This window comes from Chrysoperla carnea, chromosome 3 (genome assembly GCF_905475395.1).
Source record: "Chrysoperla carnea chromosome 3, inChrCarn1.1, whole genome shotgun sequence".
In the NCBI taxonomy this organism is placed as follows: domain Eukaryota; kingdom Metazoa; phylum Arthropoda; class Insecta; order Neuroptera; family Chrysopidae; genus Chrysoperla; species Chrysoperla carnea.
Genome location: NC_058339.1, coordinates 7750858 through 7764159, shown reverse-complemented (window position 1 = coordinate 7764159; position 13302 = coordinate 7750858). Strand labels below are relative to the sequence as shown.

The 13302-nt window shown below is 27.8% G+C and overlaps 2 protein-coding genes across 4 annotated transcripts in view; both read left to right on the top strand.

Moving 5' to 3' along the window:
• Positions 1–1471, top strand: part of LOC123294541 (KH domain-containing protein akap-1) — a 43994-nt gene extending 42523 nt beyond the window's left edge. For all 3 annotated transcript variants that reach the window (XM_044875603.1, XM_044875602.1, XM_044875604.1), the window contains 3 exons: positions 346–561; positions 643–779; positions 1165–1471. In XM_044875603.1, coding sequence (XP_044731538.1) covers positions 346–561; positions 643–779; positions 1165–1236 — 425 coding nt within the window. In that variant the 3' untranslated portion in view covers positions 1237–1471. The remainder of the gene's footprint in view (positions 1–345; positions 562–642; positions 780–1164) is intronic.
• Positions 1472–3500: 2029 nt separating this feature from the next.
• Positions 3501–13003, top strand: LOC123295819 (platelet glycoprotein V-like). The gene is made up of 4 exons (XM_044877280.1): positions 3501–3594; positions 9176–9309; positions 10321–11304; positions 11404–13003. Exons 1-4 carry the CDS (start codon positions 3501–3503, stop codon positions 12400–12402), a joined length of 2211 nt encoding a protein of 736 aa, XP_044733215.1. The 3' UTR covers positions 12403–13003.
• Positions 13004–13302: the final 299 nt, after the last annotated feature.

The following is a 13302-nucleotide window of genomic DNA, read 5'->3' as shown; positions in this document are numbered from 1 at the left end:
CCCTGTATATTTAAAAAAAAACTGTAGATAGGTTGAAAAAATAAGAAAAATTCATAATTCGTAAATAGATAAAGTTATTTTTAAATCGAGCGTGAGCAAAATACTCATACCGCGAGTGCTGGCGGGTTTTATTTTATTTACTGAGGGCCAATTTTAGTTAATATCTACGCTAATAGAAAAGTTTTTTGTAGGGAAAAATACGAAAATACTCTGTACTTTTAGTACACAGTTCACATAAGTAAAAAACAATTTTTTTAGTTTTGAGATTATTTTTTAATAACCCTTTATCAACGATATTCCAATTTATAATGAGTTGATGTGATGGAAAATTTTTCTCTGTTACAGTAAACAGCATAGTCGCAGCACCGTTAAATAGTGAATGGTATCGTGCAACAATATTATCAGTAGATGAAGAAAACGATGCTTCCTTAGTACAATTTGTAGATTTTGGTGGTTATTGTAATATAGAAAATTCATCACTACGACAAATTCGTGGAGATTTTATGACCTTACCCTTTCAAGCTCAAGAATGTATTTTGGCAAATTTAAGACTTAAATCAGGTATGTAATTCTTTTTTATTTTTAAAAAAGAAATTAAGCTGTAGATTTATAAAAAATAAAATGTATAATTTTGAATTACAGATGAAACAATATCACCAGAATTTGGTATACAATTCGTAGACGCATTAACGAGAGGATATCTACTTCAAACACAAGTTGTAGGTTATACTCCCGAAAATATGCCTTGTGTATTTATTTATGTAGTTTTAGGTCCAGGTGTAAGTATAATTTATATTTTATCTTAATTTATACTAACCATAGGTGTTCAGGGTCTTCGAATTTTTTCTACGAATCAGTTTATCTGATAATCAATAATGCCTGTCAATCGGACCCTTGCGCAGGAATCATCCGGGGTGAAGATTTTTCCGTTGGGATGAACAAAAATATCTCTTAAAACTAAAAAACCTAAATATGTGCATGCAAGCGTTAAATGAAAAATCTTTAAACAAACCCGCTGAATGTTAACTTCCTAACACCCCACCCCTACCCCTTTTTTTTGGGTCGAAATATAGTGAATTTTCGCGGGTTTACAGTCTTTTATAACCGATTTAAAAAAGCTCTTTCTAATTAACAATTTTTAATCATTTAAAATTTTATTTTTAGAATATTGTCTTTTTAAATCGTGAAGTCGCCGAACAAGGTTTTGCTGATTGGGTGGAAGAATATAAAGTCTGAATGTGTGTTTACAAGCAAAAAACCGTTAATTATTTTTTGCTCTAGGCATATTATTATAGAGTACACTTTTTTTAAGTCACTTGATTACAAAAAGATCAAGCATATATTATTTGGATATAGATTGGATAAAGTTGTTGTTAACTATATATATTGATATTTTTATATGAATTTGAATATCTTTACCTTTTACCTTTACCCTTAAAAAAACAAAAACAAACTAAATGTAAATATCACAGGTTTAATTAATTCCTTTTCTTTTTTATTTTAATTTGTTATTATTTAAAATTTATTGGTTCATTTTTTTTTAAACTGTATTAGAACATTTTTGTTACATTGTCTTTTTTTTTATAACACAATGATCCCAGAAATAAAGATCATTTTGTTTTCTTACAAATTCAATTTCAATTTAATTTTAGTTTAAAGAAAATATTTAAAAAAAATCAGAATAAAGATTTGTTCAAATCAAAGTGATATATTTTTAATTTTTGTCGAATCAACTGAAGTGTTAGAAGTTTAAATGAAATAATTTTAGAAGCATAATCACGATTGCCATCTCTCAGTTTCTAGCATCCAAGAAAAATTTTTAATATTTTTCATTTTAAATAATAAAGCAATTTAATAATGACAATCGGAAAGATGAATATCGTAAGTTAAGTGCGTATATTGTATATACAGGGCGTTCTATTATTAACTGCAGATCTCATAAAGACGAAGGAAAAAGTTATTTATCAATTTTGGATCTGAGCCCTAATTTGGGCGCTACAGGTATGACAAAAATTGATAAATTTGTTCATTCACTGAATATCATTCGATAACCAGCAGCCAATGATAATCAGTACGTATTAGTAAATTTCATTTAATAATATTCAACTAAAGAAGGGATATGAGAAGTAATAATTTGGCCAGAGAATTTTTGATTTATTTAACTGGAAAACCTGGAAAAGTCAGGGAATTTTATTATAGAAAAACAGTGGCCACCATGATAAAGGTAATTTTTTTTAAGTATACCGAAAATAAACCTTGGACGTCACTGTTTAAAAGTTAAACTGAGCGAGATGTTTCGGGAAGTTTCTCGAAATGTAAAGATCACCGAAAACAATTGAAAAAATTACGCATTTAATATTCCAAAAAGTTACATTAACATCTGGTTGCTGCATTTTCAACTTACTAGCATAAAAAAAATGTCTTGTAGTTTTAATTCTAATACAGTTTTTAATAAAAATTTTTATTTAGTTTTGAAAATCGAACTCAATTTTTAGTTCACATTTCAAAATATCCTATTTATAATAGACAAGAATTTTTCTTAGTTGTATTTATTATAGATTCAGGGCTTTAGTAAACGTACCCCCCAATATTAGAAAATATTTACTATTAACTTTTAAAAGTATGTAAGTTAATTAAATATATTTCTTAAATATAAAAATGTCTCGTCTATAAAAATTGGTATAAAATGATAACTTAAAATTGAATATAATTAAGATATGTTTATTCAAAAAAAAAAAACTTTCTCTTTATTCTCAAAAATTTTTGATATCTGTTTACATGATTTTATAATCTTTTTGACAAAATATCTTTTTGCACGTTAACATACAAATATTAAAAAATTAGTTTCACGTTTAAATCTTCGTTGCACGTTCCTTCGGCATTGTCTTGGGAATGGACGAATAAACAGACAATTCACCATAATTGCTAGAATTGAATTCCAAGAAATGCAACGTTTTAAAAGCGGCTGCAAAATTTCCAAAGAATAAGCCCCACGATTGCCTGGAATCCGCATGATCCCAGGAGAAGTGATTTTATCTACGCCCGTGAGAAAAGAAATATTTTTCTCACTCAGTATGCTTGGGAAAAATAGTTCATTACCGCCCTAATATGATAATGAATTCATTCCCGCACTAGGGTAACTGTTTTAACTTTCTATTTTTCTCAATAAGCCTTGGCAAATTTTAAATAATAATTATCATTTATTCTCACATTTTAGAGCCGTAGATAACGTTTTGTGACGTTATGATAACGCATTATTAACGTACTTCTGTGATTGTCCAACTCGTGCTACGCACTCGTTGAGCAAATTTCGCAGGCGTACGTTAATAACGCTGCTATCCCACTAGTATCGTAAATAACTATTTTATTGCTAAAATCAGACACTTCCTTGGTCCGTATGTTGTAATGATCAAACCTATGACAAATTGTAGTGTTCAAAGTGTTAGTCAAGGATAAAAAATGACCCATGTTGCGAGGCAATCGCGAGTTTGATGGGGAAAATGCATTTAGTCGGAAACGGTAGAAATCAAACGCTAATAATTCAATATGAATTCAATCGGCCTGGTGGATTAGTGGACGCCGACGCAACCGCGAGTTTGATGGAGAAAATACATTTTGTCGAAAACGGCCGAAATCAAACGCTAAAAATTCAATATGAATTCAACCTGCCTGGTGGATCAGTGGATGCTTGCCATTCCTGATGGTTTTCATCAATATAACAATATCCAAGAAATTTTGAGGACGCCTCTTGGTCCATACTTCTTGTAAATAATTTGTTCTTTGTATTTTTATTGCTAACTGATAATTTTGTAGCATGTAAACAGAAATCAAATGATTGTTATATGTATTTCTTTTTCTAAAAATATATTAATAATAATATTATTAATAAGAATAATAAAAATATTTTGTATACTGATTATATTTAATTATAATTAAATATTAATTAAAATAATATTTAATGATATTTATATATTCCTTTAGATACTAAATAAGTTATACAAAAATATTTAGAAATATTCTTACGAGCAATAAAAATATATCAATTGTGCAAGTTTTGTTCACATTGTTGAGTTGTAAGTTATATTTGAACAATGAAATTCATTTTTCTTAATTATCATATCAAATATTTTTTATGCAATATAATAATTCAATATAATGATGATCCCAGATTATTAAATATTGTCAAGAATTTTTAAAATTTTCTTTTCAATTTTCACATTTAGGTAGTAGTAAAGCATGAAATTTTCTGAAGGTAAACAAATTTTGAAGTGGTCAACTTGAAAGGATCGAAACTATTCTGAAAGGTTATGTTCAATTTTGATGCAAACTACCGGAGATGCTTGAGAATAATGGAATATTTTTAATTTAAAGACAAAAAATTCTGGGTAAAGTCTATTGAATTTGAAATGTATCGAAGCACAATACGCCACAATTTATTAATTGTATTATTTATTGTACAATAAAATAAAAACATTGATATTTTAAGAAAAGCAATTTTATATTCTTGATATAAATAATAAAGAGGAAAATTAGACAATAAAATTGCCCCGCAGAATATTTTTCGATACACAAAATAAATTCGAATGCACGCATGTTAATTTTGTTCCCCTCTAAATTAGTACATTTGTTAAAAAATAAAACTTGCATTTTAATATATTTTTTACTATTTATTGTAAAAATATTGTTGCTCAATAATTATTATTAAATGTTACTTATTTATTGATATTTTATAATTTAATAATTATGTTCTTTTTATTTTCACATCATAAAAATTTTGTTTTATGCTTTTGAAATAAAATCGTTATTACTTAATTATAAATCAGTTCAATGTGTTTATCTTCAAATATACATATTTTATTTACAGATTTATAACTCGAACCGTTTCTATTTCCAGAAATAATAGCTTCTTATTCAGTTTTTGAAAGAAATTTTTGTTTTTGTGCTTATGCCGTGAAAATAAAACAAGTTTATAGATAGCTTCGACTTCTTTATTTGACAAAATGACAACAGACTCTAAATAGAGACAACAGATAATAGTTCGAGAACAATGATTCTGGTAGGGCAGAGATCTAGATTTTCATTTCTGGTACATGTATAACTTTTAAAAATAATACTTCGGTATTATTTTTCTTGTCTCCTACTCTTTTTTTGGAATTTTTGGAAATAACTTAGGTTGGTCAAATGATTTAGTTAGAAAACTATAGAAGCCTGCGGCTTGTTAATCGCACTTCAGTGATATCAATTTGTTCTTTTTACAATTGAGACACAAATATTGTACCTGTGTATTAACCTTTTGGAGGTTGTACCCTCCAAACTTCTCCTTTGTTGAAAGTAACCATTAGGTCGAGACTACTTTAAAAGTTTTGTTTCTCTAATTAATTCTGGATTAGGATTGACTCCATTATTTAAATAGTTTTTTCGACAATCTTTTTCTAAATCTCTGGTGAAATTATTGATATGCGGGGTGATTTTTTTCGATTTTCAGGGTCAACAAAAAGTTTATTCTGCTTCAGAAGTGAGAATACTTTAAATTAGAAAGTTATGCTTTATTAAAAGGCCTAAATTGATTCTATTTCTATCTAAAAAAATCTACAGTTTTGTGAATTTATTAATTGAATTCCTGAAAAACGTGATAATAAAAGTAAAAGATAATTTTGGGTACAACTTTTCAATCAGGTTTTGTCTTAAAGATGTTAAATAAGGGAATAACTTACTAATTTTAATTTTTTCTTCTATCCGTCATGAGCTCTGACGCAGAGAAAACTTTTATTTGAACCTGATAGCTCAGGTCCAGTATAATGATTGCGTGAAATGTGTGGCAATGAACATCACATTTTTTGCTTGAATTATTTTTATCGACAAAACTTATTTTTCGAGCATTTTTTTAGTTAAAAGTCGATTCTTCCACCGTATTTCTAAACAAATAAAATATTTATTAAATATCAATAAATAAGAAACATTTTTATGGTAAAGATTTCAAAATGGAATGAAAATTAAAATTGTAAATATGTACTGTAATTATTTTTAAAACAATTTCTTTAGAATGTAAGGATATTATTTTGAGATTTCATATTGGTAAGGTTATTTTATTAGTTTTGTGTAACGTTAGTAGCGTTTTATTTAAGACTCTGATCCTCCATAAGCATTTTAAAATTCGTTGACGCATATTTCAGACTGCATCGTTAAAATAATAAATGTATATCAAAAATAAACTGTTAACGTTTGCAAACATTTTAAATTATAGTTTTTCAATATTAAATAATCTGGTTCTGTATACTACAATGCGTCACACGTTTTTCATGCTTAATAAAAAGTACAGGAAGCGATAAAAGATCGACCTTCACCCATCTCATAACCATATATGTCATATTTTTATATTAAATTAATTTTATCAATTTTTTCAAATACGGTTTTTTTCAGGTAATCAAATTATCTGACTTCTGATATCAATTTCGATTGGTTAACAGATCGGTGCAGGTCTCTTTATACGGTATGAACAGGTATCAGAAGAAAGATAATTTATTTACAAAAATAATCGTACAAGATTGCCTGCAAAAAACCGTTATGAACCTATCATAGGCGTGTTTTATCAATCAATTAAAAATATGTCCCATTTGATTATCAAATAGGTGAAGGTCAACCTTATATCGCCTCTTAGACTAATACTTAAGTAAGTAGGAGTTAAAATAGTTTAAATTGCGATAATCTTTTTTATTTATATTCAATTTTATAATAAAAATTGGGAGAATTGTGTTTATACAATCATAAATTTCGAAATTTCAAAGCAGTTATCGAAGAGTGAATGATTAAAAATTTTTTACCGTAATCGTTTGCCAGAATCGAAATCTTAAATTTATTTATATTTGAGCGAATTTTTTATTCCAAGATTCTGATTTTCTGTTTGAAGTACACTCTGTGTCACAAAAAGCACCAGTTTTACGATTCTAAGTGTTATAAATATAATAATTATGTGTGAATCACATGTAATGTGCTAGTAATAACACTTAGAATGGTTTTATTTTTGCGTTTATTTTGACTAAGAGATATTTGACTCACAAAGGCAAAGAGTGTACCGATCTCCAAATAGTTTTCTTGCTTGTGTTGTAATTCACTCTTTAAAGTCAATACTGACACATATCCCAGTAGTGAACTGTCAAAACAAACCGAAGCTACAACATCTGCAGGAAAACATACCTATAATAGTATCTATCTCTTTCTTATACACATTGCTTAATGTGTACATGTGGCTAAATTTGATTTAAAATATACAACGAATTACCGTTAATAAACTTGACAACCAACTTTAGTTTCTATTAATAGTCGTCTTTTACTGGCAACTCGAAGAAACTGCTAACTTATTTTTTTACCATTTTAACTAAAACTATTCTTTTTCCGTTAAAATAAAAATCCCGTATTTATTTTAAACTTATTTAGTCTTAAAATATTGTTTATCATAGTTAATCAATTTCTGTTAATTCTAAATAATTTTGTAGATAAATTAATTCTTAAATAATTTAATTTCTAATATTATTAATTGGTTTTTTTTTTGTGCTTTTAATTAAACTATGTTGAGTATGACAAACTTAAGTTTATTTTTACAATAGGACATTAAGTATTTTCTTATTTAATGTAATTTTACAGGTTTTAATTTTAACACAATTGAATTTGTCTCAAATAATTATCTACAGTTGTTTTCAGTTTTTTTTTATCAAATTATTTTAATATAAATAAAACAATATAGTTTTAGGTAGTTTTATTATGGATTTTTTAGTTTGTAATTAAAAACGTTGATAATTTTTTTTGTACATATTTGGTATACTTATTATTAATTAATATATTTGGAGTTAAAGCTACCTGTGTATTTTTTTTCCAATCCCATCCAAGATAAATTCCACTTTCCATCTATTCCTTAAGCGTTACAAACTTAGAACTAATCGAAGTATACCTTGATATATTTCATATATACATGGTATAATAATTAAATTAAAAAAAAAAGTCATATTACACTTTTTTTGATGTTATAAAAACACTCGAAAAACCAGTTTTAAATTAAAAATTTAATCCAAGTATCTATAGACTCAAATTCAAAAAAAATGATTCACTTATAGTTTTATTTTCTTTTTCGCTTATTTTTTAAAACAATAGTGAATATGCGAACTTGTCATCAGGTTGATCCATGGTGTTACATTCATTCAGAATGTGGAATCGTGGTCCCGGAAATAAACACATAAGTGATAGCTAGCGAAAAACTGACAAAATTAGTGGGTTTCAAAAAAGATTCCAATAAAAACGGATAAAATTTGCCTGCGTTATTAAAAAATCAAATTTTTGAACTTTATGACGTCATCAGAATTTAAAAAAATTTAATTTTGCTCTATCACATCCAAATTTTATCCAATTTTGATCAACCAAGTATGCAATCCTACTAAATTTGGGTCATACTTTTCAAATTTGTGATCAAAATTAACCTACTTTTAATAGGTTTCAAAAATTTGGAGTCCTGGTCCCGGAATTAAGCATATAAGGGATAGCTAGAGAAAAACTGGCAAAGCAGCTGAAAAGAATGACCCAAAATTAGTGGGTTTCAAATAAAATTCCAATCAAATCGGATTAAATTTGCCTGTGTTATCAAAAAAATCAAATTTTTTACTTTATGACGTCACCAGAATTCAAAAAATTTAATTTTACTCTATCACATCCAAATTTTAACCAATTTTGATCAACCAAGTATGCAATCCTACTAAATTTGGGTCATATTTTTCAAATTTGTCATCAAAATTAACCTTCCTTTAATAGGTTTCAAGATTTTGGAGTCCTGGTCCCGGAATTAAGCATATAAGGGATAACTAGAGAAAAACTGGCATCGGAGCTGAAAAGAATTTCCCAAAATTTGTGGGTTTCAAAAAAAATTCCAATTAGATCGGATTGAATTTGTCTGTGCTATCAAAAAAACCGATTTTTTTTACTTTATAGCGTCATCAGAATGCAAAAAATTTAATTTTGCTCTATCACATCCAAAACTGTATCCAATAAGTAATAATAAATTAATATAGAACTGGTTATCATGCCTAACAGGTTTTGTTTTTGCATATAAAAATTTATATTTGTAAATATAATTGTATTAATTTTTTGCAAAAATTTATTTTGGTAAAGAAAAGTTTAAAGATGTGTTTTTTATTATTATTATTTTTATGTTTTAATAATAATTATTTTAACGTGAATGCAGGCTGTAGAGCTAGTGATAATCGGTTGAACTGTGATTCGAAATCAAATTTGATTGATATCAATAATCTATCGCCTTCAATACGGGTAAATATATAACTTTTATATGTTTTTTATTTTTCAACTATGGGCGCATCCGCCCAAAGACCATTTACGGTTGAATTGTTACGGAATCCTAAACTCGCATTTGAAACAAATCTAAGAACAATCCATTACATTGCTTTTTTCCTTAAAGCCTTTTCCAAACTGATGCGATTTGGAAGATCATAGTCAATTTTTAGTTTTTCGGTTACCCTAAATTCGCACTTGAAACATAGCTAAGAACACTCCGCATTAAATTACCTTTCAAACAAAACCAAAAAAATCAAAAACGATTCATCCTTTTAGGCGCTACGATGGCACAGATAGACAGACACACACACACTCAAAGCGGTCAAACTTATAACACCCCTTTTTTTTAACCGACTTCAAACAAAAACGGAGGAGGTTATCAATTCGACTGTATTTATTTTTTTAAAATGTTTGTTACCTCAGAACTTTTGACTGGGTGAACCAATGTAGATGATTCTTTATCTGTTTGAAAGCTGGTGCTTCCCGTGTGGTCCCATTTGATTTTGATCTAGTTCTCACAACGGCATCCATGAGAAAACTATCAAAGTCTTAAATTTTCATTAAGTATGCACGACAAGAGGGCGAATAACTCAATATCAAGCAATATCAGATACATTAAAAATCACAAAATAAAAACAAAAACCGACTTCAAAAGAAAAACTTTTCCAAAATAAATTAATACGCACTAAAAAGTAAAAAAATTACGATAATATAATGTAGTTAAAATTCTTGTTATTTTTGGAGTCGGTGTCTGCCAAGCTAATGTAGCAAACTGATCTGTCAGAGTTGTTTCTTTAGCTGACACCGACTCCAAAAATAACAAGAATTTTAACTACATTATATTAATCGTTATTTTTTTACTTTTTAATGCGTATTAATTTATTTTGGAAAAGTTTTTCTTTTCGGGGTTTAAAAATTTGTTTAAAGTACGAAAATTCTTTCCTCATGCTATACAAAAATTTTCTAATATACTTTTATTCTTTTTAGGATAAAATAAATTATTTAATTTTTGATGGATTCAATGAAACAAAACTAACAGCGGCATCGTTTGAATTACCTGCTTTAGAAATAATAGAAATATTTCATACAAATATACAAGAAATTGAAGCCGAAGCATTCGAAAATTTGGATGATTTAACACGATTAACATTACATTATAATGCATTTTATTCGGAAATTCAACCAAATACTTTTTATGGCTTACTCCAATTAACAGAATTAACAATATTTAAAAGTCCTATACAAGTCATCAAAAATAATGCATTTCGAGGACTTTCAAATTTAGAAATCCTTGATTTACATGAAAATCGTATACGTATTATTGAACCAAACGCTTTCGAATCGTTAAAAAATTTAAAACAATTAAAATTAAATAATAATCAAATACAACAATTACCAAAAACCTTGCTTCGTTTTTCACATAATATTGTCCACTTAGAATTACAGGACAATGACCTTTTGGAATTTACACGTGACCATTTTGTATATTATATCCGAAAGTATGCTGGAGCACCGTACATAGAACCAATTTCATCCATCCAACATATTAATTTAGCCAATAACCAAAATTTTCGATTACATAGCAGAAATTTTGATTATGATTCCATAATTGACCTTGATTTATCGGATATAGGTTTGACAATAATCGAACCAGGTGTATTTAGTCCCACGTTAAAAAAACTAACATTATATTTTAACAGGTTAACAAAAGTAACAAATGGTGTGTTTAACACATTAACCAATTTAACTGACTTATCTTTACGCCAGAATTTGATTAGTTTATTTGATAATAATTGTTTCGATAATATGGTTGAATTAAGAATATTGGATTTATCGATTAATTATATTACCGAATTACCAGAAATGTTGTTTAAAAATTTATCAAAATTAGAATATTTATATTTGTATTCGAATCGCATAAACTTTTTAAGATCAAACGATTTCGAAAATTTAAGAAAACTCCAAAAATTAGATTTACGGTTCAATAACATAAAAAATTTGTTAGAAGGAACTTTTAAAAACTTGAAATATTTAACTAATTTATTTCTCCATAACAATGATATTGTTGAGATTCAACCGAAAACTTTTTCAGGTAATATTAATTTAAAAGCTCTTGATTTAAGTGAAAATAAATTACTTACAATCGATGAAGGTGTTTTCGACGGACGAAGCAAAAATAATACTTCGAAGCTAACTGTTGTTAGAATAAATTATAATCCATTAACGTATTTGGGTAAAGACGGATTTTTACCGTTAGTTAAAGTCCAAGAACTTAACTTAGATTCGAATGAAATCAATCAAATTGAATTGGGAACATTTCGAACTATGACCATGTTAGAATCATTAAGTTTAAAAAACAATTCCCTGCAAACTTTATCAAATGGATTGTTTACAAATTTATTTAATTTAGAAAATATTTATTTAGATTCGAATAAAATACGTGTAATTGAACCGAATGCATTTGGAAAGCTGAATGAGTTAAAATTAATAAGTTTAGAAGACAATTTGTTAGAAACTTTTCCGAATGAGTTATTTACAAATGTTCCAAATTTAAAAGAACTTATTTTAGCTAAAAATAATTTTAAAACTTTACCAGATTCGATTTTTTCAAATATACGATCTGTTAAAAAAATTGATTTAAGTTACAATAATTTAAAATATATTCACCCGTTAGCACTAAATGGTAGTGTGATTGAAAGTTTATCAATATTCGGGAATAACGTAACCTTTGTCGAAGATGAGTTTTTTATTAATTTGGAACAATTAAAATATTTCACATTTGATAAGAATCCAATACAATGTAAGTGCTATTTTCAAATGGTGAAAACAATGGAAAAATATAATATTATACAAGATGATAACGAAACTTGGTTTCAATCAAAATTGGGTGTAATACCAGTGTGTACGGTTACAGGTTTGGATACATGTGTTAACGATCCAAATTTAAGTTTAGATATATTTAAGTTTTTCCATCATATTATTAAAATTACAAAACAGCAAGGATGTTTTATGCAAACGGGCCCCGATGGCCCCCTACGTCTATGTAAATCTAAAAAATACATTTTTTAAATTTCTAAATCACATATAGCTTAATAGTAAATTACGACCCTAGACCAGAAAGTTGGATTTACTGGCATGATACACGTCAGGGCATCCAATATTCGAGCCGTGGGTTGTATACTATTTTTCTGTATCCCCTAACCGAAAGTGGCGATCTGACAATCGTTAACTGAGCAACTTGAAAATTCGGATTCAGCAAATTTCACTGCCTGTTCGGTGGGACCCGTAAATGTATACGAAACCCACTCAGCGCCTAAACTATTATGTTCGACCTGTCAAGTTGGTCAATGTTTTGTTTACATATTTGCATTGTCAAGTCGTCTCAAGCTAAGATGGCGTCGACTGGGTACGTGCGCGAACTGAACCAAAACTCGTCCTCCATCGAACATACCTTGTCTAATTCTACTATGGTCCCACAAGGTCCCAACATTCCACAAGTGAGAATTTGCAAATTTTTTTATGATTTTATAATTTTACAAATTGTTGCTATGGTACAAAAATAACAAGCCACGAAAGTCGTTCTTTCTGAAGCCAGAAAGTACGTACTTTCGGCTAGGGGATATAAATTATGATTGCAATAAAATGTAATTTTTAATAAAATACTTAATTTTTGCTTTAATTAATATTATAATAATAATTATTGTAATTAAACAAAATGTTGAAGTACTGAAGTTGTTTTTTTAATCATTTCTCATTTTTGTTTTTGTTAATACTGCCCTATCTTATCTTATCCATAAATTTAGATTTTGGTCGAAAGCCATTTAGATTTTGGTCGATTTTGAATAAAAGAGGTGTACCACTAAGCTTTCGATGTTTATGAAAAAATATTCCAACAAAAATTGTTTAATATTTTAAAAGGAACATTTTTTACATTTAAACTTTTGTTCTGTCTCTAACGGTTTACAAGAT